This window comes from Schistosoma haematobium, chromosome 7 (assembly GCF_000699445.3).
Source record: "Schistosoma haematobium chromosome 7, whole genome shotgun sequence".
NCBI classification, from domain to species: Eukaryota; Metazoa; Platyhelminthes; class Trematoda; order Strigeidida; family Schistosomatidae; genus Schistosoma; species Schistosoma haematobium.
Window position 1 is genome coordinate 16,766,430 of NC_067202.1, and position 21,056 is coordinate 16,787,485.

The window sequence follows — 21,056 nt, forward strand, 5'->3', positions numbered from 1 at the left end:
TATTTCTAATAAATGATTTTCAATGAGTTTTCAATTGGTTGAACACTCGAATCTGTGAGAAATCCCCGAGCTAAATACTGAATGAACTACTTTCAAGACCCTCATATTCCAAATATCAACATGATGTTTTGTGAAGGAAATAAAAAAAGACTCAAATGAATTCAGTTTTTTTTATGTTTGTTATGTAACTAAATGTTATTCCTAAGTAAACTATAACTGTTAAGGTTATCCACTTACATTATATCACCGAGTGAGATATCAGTCGACTGTAATCAAGGTAGAGCCTGAGACAAGCGTATGTCATTCTAAGTTGCTATAGTGGCACGAGATGAAAGAAGTCGAAGTAATTTAGTAGTAATGAGAATCAGGATGATCTAACGTTGCTATTTTCCGAAAAGACAGAATGAAAAGGTATGTTTGAAGAGATATTGGGAATCAATACCTACACCGAGAAAAGAAATGAATGCATCTATGTTATTATGTTGATTATGAGCTATGTCACTTAACGTCCATGACCAAGCAGGATTTCTGAAACTGTCTTGAAGTCAAACACTAACTAGGGCTGATAAGATCTTCGAGGTAAATAGACTGGTCAACGCATTTAACTTCGCTCTACGATCAATCAAAGCGATAAAGCAGACCATTTCTGAGTCAGCATTCGCAATTTAGACAGAAAAACGCATCTGAAACTTGATGACATTATTAGATAAGAAATACGATGGATATTTGTAAACCCATAGGAATAACACTAGTGCGGAGCTTTACATTCATATCAACAGACTATCGAGATATACTTGAACGAATCACCAATATTTTGTGATTAGGATCTTCATTGGAAATATATTCTTGAGTCAAATAAGCCCACCGGCTTCAATTTCTAAACGACAGGGAAAACAGGAATTTTTTAGTTTTATTCTTCACAAAGTGAGCCATACTAACAGTAAACACCAGTAACAAGCAAAACCATAGGAGCATACATGAAGATAGTTGGTTGTATTAAGACTTCATTGACACCTACAATCACGAAATGTTTTAGTATTGGAAACCAAAGAATTTGATACAGAATACGCATGGCGGTACCGATGCAGGTTCTAAAAACATTAGATTTATCAGATACCAGTAAACAGCACGACCTTTTCGATTGCTCAGTAACAAGTACAATTGTCCACCCAGATGCTTTCAGGTTTAACCTAAAAGTCAATATCAGTTCTAATTCGAGCAATGTACGTTAAGAGGGTCTTCTAAACTAGTATGTTGTCAGTGATGCTTTGATCTAATTTTCAGGTAGACATTATTTTGTGAAACCGGAGCCACTAATTCCTAAGTTTACGGAGTTAAGAATGGTTTATCCAATTTTGCCATAGTTTTATATTCCACAAACATTTTCCTGCTTAAGCCTGGTTTTGAATCCGTTATAAGACTAAGGAAAGACTGTATTTTCGCATTATGTGAGAATACGGGAAATGTGTTAAAATATGCTTTCGATTATTATCGAAAACCAATTTGTGTTAGAGATTGTGTTACCATACTAGAAATCTGGATTGCACTAAATACTGGGTCATGAAATATGACAATCAGAAACAAAGCTCAAGAAATTCGTGAAGATATGTTTCCGAATTACGAGCAATTTTACAATTCACTAGATGTTTCAAGGGAACAACAATCTCTGGAACCACCAAACTGACCAGTTCATTATAAGCATTTATAAACAAGAGTGCAAAGGTAAACACAACGAAGGACATGTGTTTATGATTGGTTAAAAGGTTATTTTTGAGTATTATAAACTAACCGATCACTTTCATCAGCAGCTTTACTCGCTTCTTCGAGCTTAACAGTAGCTTCTTGAAGACGAGTCTCCGTAGATTCCAATTCATCTTCAAGCTGTCGAATTCTCTTCTGTAGTGAGGCGACTTCAGCTTCGGCCTAAAATTAAAAAAAAACAAATAAAGAAGTTGTTCGACTCCATGTAAATATAGTAGGTCTTAAAAACTATATACCTTGGTTTTATTTTCTTCCTCCTTCCTTAAAATAGCTTGTTTAGTAGATAACTCTTGTTTAAGCTGGTCAATTTGAAGCTTCATTCCTTGCATTTTAGACTTCACAGCACCGATAACAGGACTGGACATTCTTAAGTTAAAATATTCCGAATATATCTTATGACCAAAATGTGCAATAAAAACCAAACACGGCGGTTAAAATATCGGTGTAAATAAAGTATCCTCACCTTTCGTAAGGAAACTTTGATAACATTTTGCAGCTCAACACCAATAATTGCCATCTTTATGAGTGTTCCGGAATTAAGATAAACGGCTGATAAAGCTTCTTCCATAGCAGAGTTGTCATCGATGAACTTCGAGCTGCGTCTCCGTTTAATGTATTCGTCTTCATCGTCACTTTCGCTCCCATAATCGGAAAATAACGGCTCATCCGTCCCTTCGTATGGTAAATTCCTGCACTCTGAATAGCTCTCTAAAGTCACTTGGTCTTCACCCTCAGGTTCTAACCTTGGTCCGAGTAATTCCACTGGATGAACTCCAGATTCTATTACATCCGACAATCGATTTTGGTAGCCGAATCTCAAGTCATAAGAAAGTAACGTTAAAAAACTTTTTATTCCTTTTGGCTCCTCCTTTATTCTTGGGTTGTCTTGATTCCTTCTTCTTACTCCTTTGTGTGTTAAGTGCTTCATCTTATGAACCCGATTCTTCACAATTGAGCCGTCCCAAGTGTGCTCATTAGACTCTCGAGATGTATCGTAAAATGAGACTCGTGGGGTGAGTTTAGTAGATTCGATTACACCCGAAACATTCTCTGAATGATTTTGATTGTTCTATATTGGTGAGATATGCGAGAAAGTGTTATGATCAGTCGTTTTGTTACTGTGATATTAAGGTACTATAGTACTGTAACAACCATATATTTCTGGAAAATAGTCTCAGTGTTGGAGGCAAAATATCTGGAATTATTTGACCTTGACTTTCTGTAAACAAGTTTAAAAATCGATCTCAAGTAGTTCCAGAAGCACTCAATATTTACGTTACCCAGAAAAGAATGAGGCTTCGAGTGCTACTCGCATTAAATGTTATCAGTCAAAGTGAAATGACAAAATGTATGGTCATAGTCTGAGGCTCGCGTTATTGCTGATTGTTGTCTGTTGCATCTCCCATTAAATGTAAGTGCATTTTGTGCACTTGATGGGTTATCAGCTCTCCTCACTCACTCCAAACTCCATGCTCTCCTAGTACACAAAATTACTTCTTGCTAAACGTTGTAGCTGTAAATAACTACCCGAAATAAATATTCCTGCAAGTCTTTGACAATTACGTCATTGGTTTTGCCGAACATACCCTAGCTGAAGGCGTTCGGTCACGCATCCACACCAGATCACGAGTGGGTACGTCACGCTAACCATCCCTCGCAACTGCTGGCTAGCTTAGATGAAACACTTCTCAACATAACGACAACTGTACCAAAATATCTTCGAAGTCATTCATCCCTAACTTCTGATCCGGCTTGTTTGATACCCTTGAAGTATAATTGTGTTACGGACAAATGCGTTATCAAACGTAGGATATCTGTGGGGTCTTTAACGTGAACCGCTACATACTACCTCGATTACCAGCAGTTTGCAACGTAGTTCTTGATTTATGATCTGATTAGTTTACTCAGACGTTTGAAATATATGCAGATGATGCCATTATGATCATGTATTATCACAGGTCGTGGTTATATCACTTATCGTTCTACCCAAATATATTTAGTTGTTGTAAATTAGCTTCATCACTTGTATGAACACTTTAATGACAGACAATCTGGCTTACATCCAGAAATACGGCAAAAGTGGTGCAGAAACGCATACCTAGCCTTACTTTATTTGTTTTTGGAACAGACCAAAATGCCTGAATCCCTTAAGAGGCTCATGTGTTAGCTTCAAATTAAGTGACAAAAGCTCGTCTGAATCTACTTGTTTGGCATGATAACATTATTTGAAATGCCATAAGTTATTCTCATTTATATAAATAGCCTTTCAACCCACATTGCAGATCTAGGGGTATTCATGTAAATCGTATGTTAGCGTGACAACTATTAGAAGCAGCCAATCGATATTTTTCAGGGCGAGTGCTGCAGAAGGTGAAAAACTATGGACTATTTCATGTGTATTTTCAAATAGCAGAGATTTTACACTTTTAACCTTAGAAGTATAGAGCTTTGGTAGTAAGTCAGTTGAGTAAGGCTGCAAAAGAACTAAATCTTCAAACATTTGTGGGATCTGAGTTGTTACGCATGGAAAACGACGACAGTGTGGAAGCAAGCATATAAAACTGTTTTTTTTTTAGAAAAATACGTTTCAATTCTGTTGACGAACATAGCGCTTGATGGATATATGATGTCAATAAACAGGTTTAGCATCGAAATGTGGGAAGAAAAAAAGGTTTCCTGAGTCAGAGACTGTCACAAAAATCGAGGTGAACCCCAAGTCACGCATCTATTTATAGTACGGGAGGGAGCATATACAAAGGTGCTCGTGTTGTTGGCTTGACATACCTTAAGCCTTCAGTTCATGCCCTGACAAAAAGTATGGATAAAATCCTCTCTTTTATGTGAAACAGTAAGGTTTACACAATACTTTAGAAAGATCTCTCATGAGACAAAAAGTTCATTCACAAAGGCTAATCTTGTTTTACAACCATTATGTTAGTACCACACAGTGAAATATTTTTCTGGATTTAGAAAGCGACTGTTCATGAGTTATCTTTCGTTCTTTCCAAGGCTTTCGATGCAGTACAGCACATTATCTAACTGGCAAATAGATTGTTGATGTATTCTACAGACTAACCCCATTCCTATATGTGACTGGCAGAGTGGAGAAACCTGCGTCAAAGATAACTTACGTAAAACAATGTAAGTGCTTGTGATATTCTAAAGAAAAAACATTGCCTCCTGTTTTAAATGGTATTTAAAAGTGAAGAAGATCATAACCGGTCTCCATCTTTGTTGGCGTTAAAACTATGACTTTTTTAAAAGAAGTAGCTGTCGAATACATAGGGCAAGATGTTGTCAAACCCTTGCCGTCTATATATCTCATAGTATCTTCTATTTTCCCCCTTCTCTACTTCACCTACACAGTTTCCTCTCACTTTCCTGTCTGTGTTTGTTGATTTTAAATCGTGTCTGCTTTACGCTACTCTACACATGGAGCGATGGTTGCTGCTTCCAAGTACTTAATGGCTCGTTTCCATCTAAGCAATTTGACCCCAAAATAACTGCCAGATATATAACCGTTCTTATGGCGGATTGACTGAGATAAGCTCAGTGAACGCTACTGATGGCCTAGAACCGTTAAGTGAAATCAAGGCTCAAGTCTGAGAAGATCGGTTGTTCTTTATGGCATCTTACATGACCACAATTCTGAGGCGTAACCTTTAGTTACTCCAGCCGTTATTTCTTTTGACAAACAATAAGGACCTAGTTACCTGATAACATACGCAGCGTGTTCGTGATCGAATGTTTGTAGACCAAAGCTGTGTTATTTTAGTTCCTCAGGAGGATCCAGATAGACTAGTTTAATGTACACCGACAATAAGTGACAAAGATATATATATATATATATATATTATGAATGGACGACTTTTCAGATTCATATCAGAAACATAAAACTATGTGGAAAAATGATCCGGAGATATTTAGACAGGAGTTTACTAAAAAAACGTTTAGCGTCACTGAAGATTTGAAACTGCTTGTTACCTACTTAGTACTTACATCACTGTTTATTGAATCAAAATTTTATAACATCAATTCCACCTCGGGAGTTATGAGACAGAATAGCCTCTAGTGTCACCCTAGTTTGGGCGTTTAAAAATAAGCAAGTACTAACAGCAGAAGCTAAAAGTAACTTTGTTCAGTTAAGTGATATAACGGAGCGCTAGAAACCGAGAGTTTTTCTTTTGAATCATTCAAAGGTGCATTCAATTGTTTTATTTCTATAACATGACGACTGTAAGTTAGCAACTGTCACGAAACATCATGATATTCACTTATTCAAGTATACACTAGCTATTCAGAAAGATACCTTGGTATAATAATCGAAAATGATTGCTAAAAATCCAGTTCATACCTCTTTAAAAACTTATCTACCGTAAAGACGTTTACAAGCAATATTGAGTAAAAAATGCTCGTGTTGCCCACTGACTCTAAAATATCTGTTACTTCTAATCCTTTTGAACACTACATTATGTATATTCATGAGACAGGTATGACATTAAGAATGTCACAGTTATTCAAAGAGTGATATTCACTTTCAAATCGCTATCAGCAAGAATACCAAAGCATATCCATTTAGGACTCTTGATACACACAATAACTATAAATAATGAGTCAACGGACTATGAAGCGTAAAAATATTTTTGAGAGTCCCTGTGCATGGATCAACTAGATGAAGAAAAATGTTGGAGTAAAGACACTAAAGAATTTCCTATCACAAGTTAAAGAGACAGATATCCGTTAACAGTTCGTATAAGCGACACTATGATTTATGGACGAATCAACAAAATTAAAGACAGCGTATACTAGATTTTGGCAAGAAATTCACTCATCATTATGATTAAACAGCCTTTTTGTTAACTAAGCTGACCATGATAAGTAGATGAACTTTCCCGAGGTCATTTCGGGGTCGCTAAAAGGACATTCATAAATTATTGTCTCCCTCCTCAGCAAAAAGCGGAGTATCTCTAAATTGTAAACAGCCCTTAGAAACCTCCAGACAGAAAAGCAATCCTATTCATTCTATTAACTAGCTTGAAGCGTGATTACCAATATCCCAATGGAAAATCGTGACTAATGGAGTCTGAACTTGTCGGGAGTGAAATAGCCTTTCATAATGTATATTTCTTCTTACGAATCCTGTCAGTAGTAGTAGTTGTTATCATTGTAATCCTTCTGTTTGTAGAAGTAGGGCTGGAATATGAAACTAGGACTTAGTCAAGCTGATTGAATGTGAATAACTCATATAACAATAAAACCATTGGACTTTGATTAAAAACTGCATATAAGCCATTTCATTTAACCAAACTCAAATAAATGGCGGCACTTTTCAATGAGTGAATTGTTGATTTCATAATAACGACAAAAAAAGGATTCATAGTTACTTACCTCAGTTGCTCGTTTGTCGGTTTCTTCTAATTTAGTGTTGGTTTCAGCTAATTGAGTTTGTGCAGTTTCTTTGTCAGTGTCAACTTGTTGAATTTTTTTAATCACTTCTGCAGCTTCTTCATCTTTAGTTTGCATTTCTAATTCTTTTTCACGTAATTTTGCTTCTAGTTGATCAGCCCTGTTATAAAAATCATCAAAAAACGATAAAAGTAGTCCGATTGAGGAAAACAAACAATGGTTTTTTGAGAATGATGGCATGGTGGATAACCATTTCATCCAACTTTGCGATCATTCAAACGTCTATATCCCTAATCATACGTAGGACTTACTCACAGATCACTAAGTTCCGAGGTTAGCTTAATAGAATTATAGGATCTTAGTCAGTTTGATAACAATACAATGTAATCAGTAGATAGCTAAGTATCGATGAGACTATAATTTATGAACGACCTTTGAGTGACTCTAAAGTGGCTTTGGGAATATCTACCTACTTACCAGGGTTGAGTGATGGTTATAAAGCAATTATCAATGGTAAGGATTATGATTTATAATTGGTGGTTAAGATTATGAATTAGATTTATGGTTTTCATCACATCAGCTAAAATACCAAGACGCTATTTTGACAACTGTGTGAATGAATTTCGCGCCAAAATCCGAGACCTGTCATCCTAAATCTGATTGGTTTTTTCATAAATTGTAGTCTCGCCTAAATGTCTTGACGACAATGTGGTTGAATTCCACAGGTTATGATTAACTTCAAAATGAGTATTTTTCAAACAACCACAATATTGCACAAGCAAGTGGCTATCAGTACTCAGTAGCTGAGTGGATAACGCGATGGCGTTTGAGGCGAATGGTACTGGGTTAGAGTCCCAGAGTGAACATCAACTCGGAGATTCAGGTACATCCAACTGACGAGTCCCAAATAGGACGAAACGCGCGTCCTGGATTCTACTGCTTTCCACTATCCATCATTGCTCGCAAAAGGAATGGTAAATTAGCTAACAAGTAAGTGAACACAACTAAACAAACGAAGAATAATTATTCTCTTATGACTTTCATAGAGATATGAAGTTGTCACCATGATGTATCAGTCAAGTGAAGTAACCAATATCGAAGTTAAATACATTGTTTAAAATTAAAAAAGCAGCCAATATAAACTTCCTTGCTAAAGTCAATGAGATAATGAAAATCGATAGTTGAAGACTTTATGTGTTAATATAGTGTGGGTTATTATGTTAAGCCCATATGCCTTATTCTGGCTTTCGAATAGGCCAATCTACTCATTCTATTTGAGTCATATTTTGATCTTATTAGTTATTCGCTTATCAATCTTCATTGTTTTTATATGAGCACATATGTGTGTACGTTTTTTAATCCTATTTATCACATGTTTGTAGCCTATTTTTGTGTGACTATGATTATTGATTAGGGCTTGACCAAAAGGGAGTTGGTTTACCGCCATCTCCACTGCGCGTCATTTTGCTTCGCTCTATTCCATTCGCTTCATACACAAAATATATATATTCAAAAGTCCATTCTCGTTATTCGACCTATCTAAATCCGTCATTGACTAACGCGATTAAAGTCGATGATTATATACGAGAATAGGCGACATATACATTTCGACAGCAATCATTCATACAATCTTATTGGAGTCAGATGTCGGGCCACTAAAATAACACGGTTGAAAATCAGTCACAATATGGCGTACGCTACTGATGTCGACAGATATAAGTAGTATGTATAATTAATCGAAAGTGACGACATAGGGTTAAGGAGATCGAAGATAAGAGAACGAGAACAAAGAATGATTGATGTGTGAATGAAGGAACAATGAAGTCTGAGACGATTAATTGACATTTTGCAAATGAAGTATTTCCTGTATAGTTCTCAAATTTTACTAAGACATTCTTTAATGTTGTCTTCAAATACATTCGATTGTTCACAATTTTATCCTCTTTTACCACAACAACACCATAGATACATTTATTCCTCATTTTATTACAAATATTGAGTATTTTTATTCTTTTTCTAGGTCTTCCGATGGTTTTTTTCGCATTATCATTGATACTACTATTATTTTGACTCGTTTGACATGTCTCTTGTCAGTTTCCTCACTCGTTATGTTGATATAAAACAAAACAACTTAGATCAATATAGATTTGTGTTAAGTCATGAGGGAAAGTACAGTTTACTCGCTGAAAATTTTTAAACAGCTAATATTAAGTAATAACGTAAGATGGTGAAGATTTGTTGTTCAGGTGAATGATTTTGATGAAGTTTTGTTCACGACTGAACCATCCAGCTCAGAGAACAAAACTCTGTCAAAGTGATAACTTGAAATAGAATGCTTATTTGATTATAGTTGAATTTATGGATCAATTGAAGCTAGACTACCATGGAAAACCTAAAGGTACTGGACAACCGTTTCGTCTTATTATGGGTCTCCTCAGCAGTGAGTATCCACGGTCTCGCCTCGCGGGATCCTAACGCAGGACATTCAGTTTCACGCGCCAACGTTTAACTTCTAGACAATTGAGCCGGCACCCAACGGTGTTAATGTCTAAATTTAACCCATCCATAATATTGCGCCACCGTCCACCATTGTCTTCAGTGAGCTACTATCTCACAACAGACCCGGTTGAACTCCACTGGTCACTAGAACTCCAGGAAATACCTCTTGAAGTCAGTCACTAGTGAGCGTATGTTGTTGCGAGATAGTAACTCACTGAAGACAATGATGGACGTTGGCACAATTTCGTGGATTGGTTGAGTTTAGACATTACCACCGTTAGGTGCCGGGTCAATGATCTAGAGGTTAAGCGTTAGTGTGCACGAGACTGAAGTTCCTGGGTCCGATTCCCGCATGCGGAGTTGTGAATGCGCAATTCTGAGGAGTCCCATCCTAGGACGAAACGGTAAATTTTATGAAAAAGGGTTGATAATAATGATTTGTTATCACCTTGTAAAATCAGATCTAGTCATGAAATTATCATCTTTATATGGTGTGTGCTACTTATACGGATAGATATAAGTAGTATGTATCAGGAATTAAGGGGGTAGGATCGTTATCGACAAAAGAAGAAGGTGAAGAGAAGAGAAAGAAAAGTCAAAAGCAGTCTAAGTAGTAACGGGAATGGAAGAACGATAGGACTTGTTATAGACAATTAAAAGATGTGCAAACTGTGTATTAAGTGAATTGTTTCATAGATTAAAAATACTGTGTGGAATTTTTCCAAATATACGGGTTGATTTATTCTACCCACGTCTTCGTTCATTACACTAGCAACATTTGATTTCTAACCAACTATCCTTGGATTCCAAGCCTACTCCATTTTAAACATCCAAATGGTATCCATTATCTCTTAATTTGATAAGAGGTCGCTTTAAGCCATACACATAAATCTACATTCTTCAGATGGATTACACTCTGATCATATGAATTAATTGCTTTGATTTCATAGAAGAATATGATACAAGGAGAAAGAATTAGTTGTTAGAAAGTAAGATAGAGTGTATACACCTACGCCAGGGTCTCCAAACATTGGTTACGTAGTCACGTGGACTCCAACCAAATAATCTGCATATACCAACATGGCTCAAACCAGAATTTAGTGACTTTATGGGCTGATGCCATTTTATTGTTTGTCCACCCCTAACTCTCTTCTATCCATCTCCAGCACTATTTATCATTGAGCGTCGTGGTAATCGGTGGTTGAGCATGCGTATTACATGACCCAACCATCTCAACCGATGAAGATTTACAACCGTATCAACTGATTTGCCAACATCATTCCCTAATACCCTGTGTCTAACCTCACTATTACTTAACCGGTGATCCCAGCAGATACGAGCATTATTTGTAAGACATTTGTGATCACATACTAGTAAATTACGAATATCTTCTACCCTTAATGGCCAAGCTTCGCATCCGTAAAATAGAGCAGAACGAGTATAAATATTTCATTCAATCAAAACTTCTCGGATAAATCATTGATCGTAAAATGTAAATCACTCCGAGATAAGTGATTTATTCGTTTATTTACTGTTCACGCTTCAACTGTAAGAACATCTCAATAACATACTTTTCTTAAGTTGTTCATTGCATTACTTCCTTTGTGTAGAATCTCTTATTAAACTATTTTTATGACTGATAATACATAGATAGGATTAATATTGATGAATGCTAACTTGGAATCTTGAATGAAAACGAAAAAGAGGAAGGCCAAAGAGCACACTGTGCCGAGAATCGGAAGCGGACATAAAAAGGATGAATAGCAACTGGAAACAATTAAAAAGTTTTGTCCAGGACAGAATTTGATCGTGAATGTTGGTGGCCATCCTATGCTCCTCCACGGAAGATAACAGGTACACGTAATGAAGTAAGTAAGTAATATTGATGAGTAGTTAGTTATGAGATAATGGAGAAGATTTGTAGCTCAGGTGGATGATTTTGAAAGGGTTTTGTTTTCTGAGCTGGATGGTTTGCCTGTAGAGCTTTTATTGTTCTTCTGAACAATATCATCAGAAAAAACTTTTATCTGACTACAAACTTCTACCTGAAGACTCACTACCTATCCTTATGTGAAATTAATTCATCTATACAGACTACAAAATCTTCAATGCCATACTATCAAGATATTTATGATGAGAAGTTAGACACATAAGTCTATGGATGCTAATTCAATAGTGTAAAGGTTCGACACTAGTGATCAGATCAGTAAAACTTCGATTCAATTTCCTTTGGGTTCGTGGATGTGTAGTTTGACTGAGCATTGCCATGTTAAGGTGAAATAACTGTCCAGGATTTCCTGGTTTTCAGTGATTGTCTAAACAATGTTAGTCAGTGATATAAACTATTAAATTATACAAGAGTACGGTTAACAAAATAAACATCATTAGTGATATGGTCAGTTAAATGATCTTTCTGTACAGTCATATGTTTTTATAGAATATAAGAAAACATCAATCACTATTCTCAACTACATATATACTTATTGATATTCTAAATGTTCAGATCTGAATGACTTCAAAGTCATCATTATGGTCTTCCACATCTATCCACTCTCATTCAGGCTACTGCCGGTAAACAGTTCATATCAATGATTAACATCAATTAGACATATAATACTAGACAGTCGTTTTGTTATTGCATGAGATTCTTCAAAGATGAACACATGCATACAACCATTGTCAAGGAAGTCCTATTCACTGCCTTCTCCCACCACATATGTTGTTTACGAAATTAAGAGGAAAAAAAGCGAATGTTTGGCGCTTTAACCGGATTGGTGGATAAGAAGGATTCACATAGGGGAGTTGAAAAACTCTCATTCCAAACCAATCGTGCATATGGGCTCCAGTATCCTGATTGAACAAATGGTGTATGAACCTATTATCGGTGATCGGCTACAATGGGACTGTATCTTCTTACGTTGCTCCACTACCTTGTGGTTTAAACCTCTAGGTTGAAGGCTCGAGGAGTGGCTCCCTAAGAAAAACACCTACGTCGGTTGGAGCACACGAGTAGTATCAAATGATTTATGTGGCGGATATCTATTTGGTACCTTCTTGTACCGATAATTATGTGTTTAAACAAATAAAATAAATAATGGTTACATTAAGAATAAGACTAAAGGCTTTTGGATTATTATACTACCATTGAAATCGTTACCAATTATAATCAATTCATGATATTATATGAATAGTAATTGATTTGAAATCATCCTATTCATGTGCCTATAAACATGACATTACCCGATCCGTTGAATCAAAATGAATGAAACAAAATTACTCCAAATGAACACTACCGTTCAAATATCCATATTTAAATAATCATCAATATAACATTGTTACTTTTTTGATTGAGATCATGAATTGATTGATGTTAGACCATCAGTAAAAATCTAAAAGCACTGGACAACCATTTTGTTCTAGTATGTGACTCAAAAGTGAATATCCACAACTCTACACACAGGACTCGAACTCAAGACCTTTGGTCTCATGCAATAAAACGCTTAACATCTAGACCATTGAACTTCTGTCAATCTCAATCAAAAACTTTGCAACCTTCACAAAAAAGAGAAAATAAAATAAATCAACCCTTCCCCCCTCGCAACTTACTCATCTACAGCATTCTCTTTGTCTAATTTCATTGCCAACATTTTCTTTTTAATATGCTCCATGTTAATGAATGTTAATAATTTGTGTTTTTAATCTCTATGATGTGATGATCAAGAAAATGACTGAAACGAAATAACAATAATGTTTAATTAGGGTTTTTTTTGTTGTTATCTCCCATAGTGATTATTATATCCGTTTATATTTTTATCCACCCACTCATTATGTGTAGCACATTCCTTTAATTTATGATTGAATAGGTTCATTGAAATTAACCAATCATAATAAAGAATTTAAAAAAAATTTCATTTCCCTAAATCTTATTAACCATACATAGATAGGTATTTGATAGAAGGGGATAATGATACCTTACTTTCTTTTTATTCTTAATTATATTGATTTTTATAATTTTTTAAATAGTAGATAATGAACTAGTATAATATAATAGAAGATATATTTCTGTTGTTATGCTGGTTACTGATATTGAGATATGTGAATGTGGAATGAGAATAAACCAGTTTATATAACAGATTGAATTTAGTTGGATAATCATAAAAGATTGAAATCATGAGTCAATTGAAGCTAGACCACCATGGAAAACCTGGAAACACTGGACGGCCGTTTCATCCTAGTATGGGACTCCTCAGCAGTGTTCATCCACTATCCCGCACCCTGCGAGACTCGAATCCAGGACCTACCAGTCCCACGCCAAGAGCTTAACCAACTAGACCACTGAGCCATGGAAACTCTGGAAGCACAGAACAACCGTTTCGTCCTAGTATAGGGCCCCTCAGCAGTGAGCATCCACAGTCCTTCGCGCAGGATTCGGACCCAGGATCTATCGGTCTCGTGCGCTAACGCTTAAGCTCCATTCCATTGAGCCGGCATCCAATGGTGTTAATGTCTAACTTCAACCAATCCACGAAGTCGCGCTACCATATACCATTGTCTTCAGTGAGTTGATATCTCAAAACAGACCTAGTTGAACTTTACTGGTAACGGCTTCTCACTAGAACTCCAGGAGTATCTCTTGAAGTCAATCACTAGTGAGCAGATGATTATTATCAGAAAAAAAACTAATAAGATTTAGAAATGTATTTCGTCCTAGTTTGATATTCGTCAGTAATGTGAATATGTAACTGTTAAGCATCAGAAAACAATTTTCACAACTCCACATAGTAACGATTAAGAATAAGTGAAAAAAAAATGAATAAGTCATCGGGGGGGATTGTATACGATTACGTAATACTAGTTCATTGTTCTTTATATGGCATAGAAATCAACCTTGAGAATATTTTCCCCAAACTATAGTGAAGTTATAGTGTGTGTGTTGTTAAATTTTTTTGATCTTTCCAATATGTTCAACTTAGTAACAAACAAATATTATTACTTACTTATTTAAGCCTGTTACCCCTCTATGAAGGAGCATAGGCTGAACAACAGCATTCTTAATCCAATTCTGTCTTGGGTAAACCGTTCTGGTTGTTTCCCATTAAATTTTTTATTATTTTCATGTCTGCTTCCAATATCGAACACAGTGTATTCTTTGACCTTCCTCTTTTTTTTTGTTTCCCTTCAGGATTTCAAGTTACGGCTTGCTTCGTGATGCAGTTTGGTGATATCTGTAATGTGAGTCCTATGTGTTTCCAACGTCTTATTTTAATTTCCATTTCAGCGGGTAGTTGGTTTGTTCTCACTCATACTGTTGCTGATGGTATCCGGTCAACTGATACTGAGTATCTTGTGCAGACAATAATTTTTATAAATACTTGTACCATCTTGACGATTGTTGTAATAGATCTCCAAGTTTCAGCTCCGTACAGTAGAACTGCCTTGACGTTCGTACTGAACCATCGATCTTATGTGACAGCTAACATAAGGCTTAGATTTAACAGTTTTCCGCTGATAACTATCAATGATATAACAATAAGTATCCAACTGAATATCAGATATAATTCGTTCCATAAGATAAACGTGCTTTTAAATAAAATATAGGATGTTGAAACAGTTTGATAAGGATTCAATATCAGTTCAAAGATACCATTAAAATTCAAAAGTAGTTAAATGATATTATCTTCTTTCTTGCCCTCTTTCATAACGAATTTTGATCTATCCAGAAGCAGTGGATTGCTTATTCATCCTAGTACAGAACCTTTAGTCTCGCGAGTGTCAGTTAGAGGCAAGTATCTGCCTCAGACAATGGAAGATGGTCGCTCAATTTTGTGGGTTGGTCAAAGTTAAACATTAACACCGTTGGATGCCGGCTCAATGGAATGGAGCTTAAGCGTTAGCGCACGAGACCGATAGATCCTGGGTCCGAATCCTGCGCGAAGGACTGTGGATGCTCACTGCTGAGGGGCCCTATACTAGGACGAAACGGTTGTTCTGTGCTTCCAGAGTTTCCATGGCTGTCTAACATCAATTGATCCATGATCTCAGCCAAAAACGAAATAATATGTTCTTAACTGCGATCAAAGAACCATAGGTATTCGTTTCACGTCGCCATCAACTGCATACATAAATTTATCTGTACCTACCAAAGCAGTTACATTAGTGGAACAGAAAGAAAGGCCTATGTTTGATTCCAAGTGCATGTTTCCAAAAGTCTTAGACCAATGAAATTAAAAGCTTTCAGCAACGCTACTTCAAAACATCTCTTTGACACTGAGTATCAGGTTGATATGCTGAAATCTTTCAGGGTTATTAACCAAAAGTCAAACTCTATTCTTCTCTGATTCGCCAAATCCATAACTAGTAAAACGCCTCATTAGTTTAATACATCATTCTTGCAACTCTTCTCATCTCATTGATTTTGATTTCATCACTCCTTTCGAAATCATAGATTAATTTTTAATTGTAATAGTTGAGATCATGAGTTAATTAAAGCTAGATAACCATGGAAAACCTTGAAGCATTGAACGGCTGTTTCGTCCTCTTATGGGACTCCTCAGCAGTGAGCACTAGAACGAAACGGTCGTCCAGTACTTCCAGGTTTCCAACGGTGGACTAACATCAATCGGTTCATGATCTCAATCAAACACCAAGTGAATTTCAACTTCACTCCATTGCACAAGCAAGTGGCTATCAGGACTCAATAGCTAAGTGGATAATGAGATGGCGTTTGAAGCAAACGGTATTGGGTTTGAGTCCCAAAATGAACAACAACAACAACAAGTCTGAGATGAAGGTATATCCAGCTGACGAGTCCCAAATAGGACGAAACTCGCGTCTTGTATTCTACTGCTAGCTACTATCCATCTTTGCTTATAAATGGTTAATTTGTATCAAGATATTTACACCATAAATAAAATCAATCAATTATCTATCTTCCCCATCTTTCATTTTATAATTGGTTTAGAAAGTAATCAATATCCAGTAGGGTGAACACAAAAAAATCACACATAACTGTGCATATCTACACACACACACACACACACACACACATCAATAGACTGAAGGTGTCTATGTGTTTCCACTTTAAATCGATTAACAATCAAACCTATTGAACATGGAAACTATTTTCATGTCTGTGTGTGTGTGTGCGTGCGCGCGCGCTTTTCATTTCTGCTTTTACTATTTATAAAATTGTTTTAATGTTTATGTAAATATACAAGGACATTGTTTAAAAAGAAACCAATTTCAAGGTCAATATTTAAGAAGAGAAAGTGCTAACTGGAAATTGATAATAATAATAAGTTTGGGACATAAAGTGAACATTAACCAGATTACGTCACCACATTATAAGATTGATTATTAGCTAGTTGGCCAGGGTAAAAGAAGTGGCTGAACATACTTCTTTTGGATACAAAGCCCTGGCTTTTTGATCCGAATAGTAATTGCTTCAGTCGTCTGTAGGATTCGCAGTTTGACGGAATTAGGTAGACTGCTGTTGACACGATAGATGATTGCAAAAGATTGCTCCATGTTGGCTGTATGTCCTGTTTAGACTAAATGGTCTAAGATGGAGCTGTTAACAGTTTTGACAACACCTTTGCTTAACCACACAGGTAGGTGCTCACGAGCTCGAATGTACAAATTCCTAGAACATCTGCCAATATAACTTGCACCACAGGAGCAGTTGAATTGATAGATACAGAAGGAGGTGACTAGTCTAGGTAATATATCTTTCAACCTCGGAGTGATTATTGATTGTGTGAAGAATACTAGTTGTAGTTTAGCTGCATTAAAAGTCCTTTGAATTGATCTACTTAACTTAATTCTTAACATTTCACTCGATGTGTCGCCTCTGAATTGTAAGCGTATATATAGAGGCTTTTTATTTACCGTTGGGCATTCTCTACGCTGTCTGTGATTGGCTAAGTTTTTATTTATAAATTTCTCCGGATATCCATTTTCCTTCAGGGTTGTAAACAATGTCTTTGTTTCATCTTCAATCGTATCCATAGTGCATATAGTCTTGATTCTATGATGTAGTGTCTTAATAAGGTTCGTTTTTTTGTTGTAGAGGAACGGAACTGAGAAAGTTGGTATACTGATCCGTCCAGGTCATTTTCCTGTTTATGTTTCTTTTTAGCGATCCATCTTTTCTCCTCGTAAGCAGAACATCTAGGAAGGCTATTTTACCGCCATTTTCTTTCTCACATGTGAATTTTATGGACGGATGAGCTGTATTGAATTGTTCGAGTGTTCTTATCAAGTCCGTATGCTCGTTACAAAGGATAAATGTATCATCCATATATCGACAGTACAATGGAAACTTATCGATCTCTTGTGCCAGTGGGCCGTTTTCTGGTTTAGAAAGGAAAATGTCTGTCAATCATATTTGATGAAGAAACTCTGGAAGATGTGAAATCTTTCACATACCTGGGAGACATCATCGATGAACAAGGAGAATCAGATGCAGATGTAATGGCGAAGATTGGCAAAGCATCGACCACATTCTTACAAGTGAAGAATATATTTCTGCATAATTTGCCATCTTCCACAAAATAACACCTTTGTGAAATATGTAGATGATTTTGTTGTATGTATGCCGATTTCTACCTCTTTACATCCCATAGAAATTAATGAGTTTTTGTCTTGTATTGAATGATGATTCGTTGTTAATGGTTTCATACTTAATCTGTCTAAATGTCAAGCTGTTAACTTTAGTATGAGACATGAATAACACCTAAGCACCATGTTAGGATCCCATAATGATTGTGACATTGGAAACTCTTTGATAAACACAGTGTCAAAGGTCAATTATCTTGGTGTTACCCTTTCCTATGATCCGTCTTTGTCTTCTCATGTTTTACTCATGTTTTACGAGAAGTGAGTGTCCGGCACGGGCTTTAACTGGATTTGTGGACACAAAAAGCCCTCCTTGAGGAGTTGTAAAACCCTCATTTCAAACCAATGGTGTACATGAACTCCAGTATCCCGAGGGAACAAATGGTGTATGAACCAATTGCTGGTCACCGGTTACCATAGAAATGCATCTCCTGACGTTGCTCGACTGCCTTGTGGATCAGACCTCTAGGCCGAAGATTTCGGGTGTGGCATTTTGAGGAAACCACCTGCTTCGGTCTGGGCACCCGGCTTGTATCACACATAAATCAAGTGATTTGTGTGGTGCATATGCATTCGATGGCCCTTTGTAACAATATTTATGTGTTCAAATAAACAAATGAATAGTTTTGTCTAAGAATGAGACTACTCAACAGGGCATTATCCACCACCGCTCTATGAAGGTTCTAACCCAGGACACTCAGTTTTGCCCGTGAACATTTATACTTTAGGCTACTGACCTGGTATCCTGTAGTGAATATACCTAACTAGTACCAATTCGTGACATTGCACGACCACATTCCATTGCCTGAGGTATCTGTCTATTTCACAATCAACATAATCCTACTTCACAGGTCACAGATTCTCATTAGAACTTCATGAATCGCACCTTGAAGCTAATTATTAATGAGTAGATGATAATTATCAGTATGGAATATGCTGAGATTATAGAATGATCAACTGATTTCTGAATACTAGCCAAGTATTCAATGAACAGATGAATGTTTGTAAGACTATAATAGAGAAATCTTATACTACTATACTTTGAGTAACAACAAACTATGACGTGGATAGTGATCAACGACAACTTTAACATACTATGGTGGAACATATAGAAATAGGTTTCATTTTGTGAATTTCTGATTTAGTATTATAAACAGTGGAATCCAGAACGCCCATCTCGTCTTATTTGGGAATCCACAGATGGATGTACCTGCATCCCGGATTTGTTGATGTTCAGTCTGGGGTTCGAACCCAGTACAGTTCGCTTCAAACTTCATCGCATTATCCACTTAGTTACTGAATTGAAGTGTATTTCTACCTGCCTTTGCATGTCATAGTTTATGATCCAGTTCAAGTACTAATACATCCTTGAACTGATTTAAATTTGTATCAAATTCAACGTTATTTATAACTGATTAACTGAGTCATTTACAATTGACTGATCACTAGATAGTGAATAATGTCATATGTATCAAGTCCTTCTTAATGCAGATAGAATCCTATCGACCAACCCTAGTTGTAAATGTTAAATTCTAGTGAAGGTTAAACACTACGGGTAGCTTCTGAGAACTATTAGTGGACTAATGTTATACAGTACATCCTTATTGCATAACTATTCAGTAACTAGATTATATATATCTACATTCCCCATATTATAAGCTTTATTTTGATCTATAGATTATTACTATAATACGATTTGCTGTTCTTAAATTATGTTCAGTTCATGGATTGTTCACAGCCACTTTTGGCTTGATTTCGTATGAATGTTATTTTCTATTTTATAGTGTGATGCAGTCTGTTTGTCTGGTTTATTAACCAATTATGTTTGAAATAAATGATTCGCATAATGAGAGCTGTTATAGACGTTCTGGACTCAACTGGATCGACTAGGCGAACAACGGACCAATAAGGACGGTAGGCTGCTCATACCGGTCGAACATCACTGGTTTGGCACAGTACTAAGATTGTATAAGTCGTATTTCGATTGGTGAATAAATCACGTGTAACTAGCAGTCAGTCAGTCAGCTACAATGTACGACCAGGCACATATATGCATCGATCCAAGTTGCCACACCTCATTAACACAACAAGATGAACACCGAATTCATAGAAGTAGTTAATTCAATGGTGGTAATATATAAAAGAAAGATTACTAATACGGACGTAGTACAGTAGGAAAGAATTAGTTCGTAGAAAGAAAGATATGAAGTGATTTTAATCTCATAGTTTAAGTGAAGACAAAGAGTGTAAACACTTAGGCCATGGTGATCGATTCTGAGCCATGTCATGCAGAGTCTCCAACAATTGATTACGGTGGTCACGCGGACCCCAACCGAGTAGTCTGCATTTACCAAAGTGGCTCAAACAAGAAGTTAGTGACTTCAATGACTGATGCCACGTTTTAGTTTGGCCACCCCTAACTTTCTTCCAACCATCCCGAACACCAGTTAGCATTGCACGTCGTGGTAATCGGTGTTCAGGCATACGTAACACTTGGCACTCAACACCACATGTAACTTACAGCCCGATAAAAGTCGTCACAACAGTAACATCTTTGACTATGAAGCTAGTTGATACATGATCGAATTTGTCAAGCAGCATCAAATACCCTTAAAATAACAAGTACATCTTGTGAATGAATGCCAAAAGTCCAGATATTCCTATTAACTATCTCCAATCACCATCAATATATCCCATGAAACACTTTTAATCAAGGTATAAACTATATAACTTTGAAAAGTATATTTCACTAATAATCACTTTACATATCATGT

General features: G+C 36.3%; 1 protein-coding gene across 2 annotated transcripts in view; it reads right to left on the bottom strand.

Moving 5' to 3' along the window:
- TPM1_2 (tropomyosin) overlaps positions 1–14,004 on the bottom strand; it is a 29,821-nt gene extending 15,817 nt beyond the window's left edge. The window contains exons 1-4 of one of the 2 annotated variants that reach the window (XM_051218122.1): positions 13,273–14,004; positions 7,150–7,327; positions 2,225–2,830; positions 1,790–1,923 (exon numbers count right to left, since the gene is read on the bottom strand). In XM_051218122.1, coding sequence (XP_051064558.1) covers positions 1,790–1,923; positions 2,225–2,830; positions 7,150–7,327; positions 13,273–13,334 — 980 coding nt within the window. In that variant the 5' untranslated portion in view covers positions 13,335–14,004. The remainder of the gene's footprint in view (positions 1–1,789; positions 1,924–2,224; positions 2,831–7,149; positions 7,328–13,272) is intronic. The other variant, XM_051218121.1, reaches the window with a different exon arrangement.
- Positions 14,005–21,056: the final 7,052 nt, after the last annotated feature.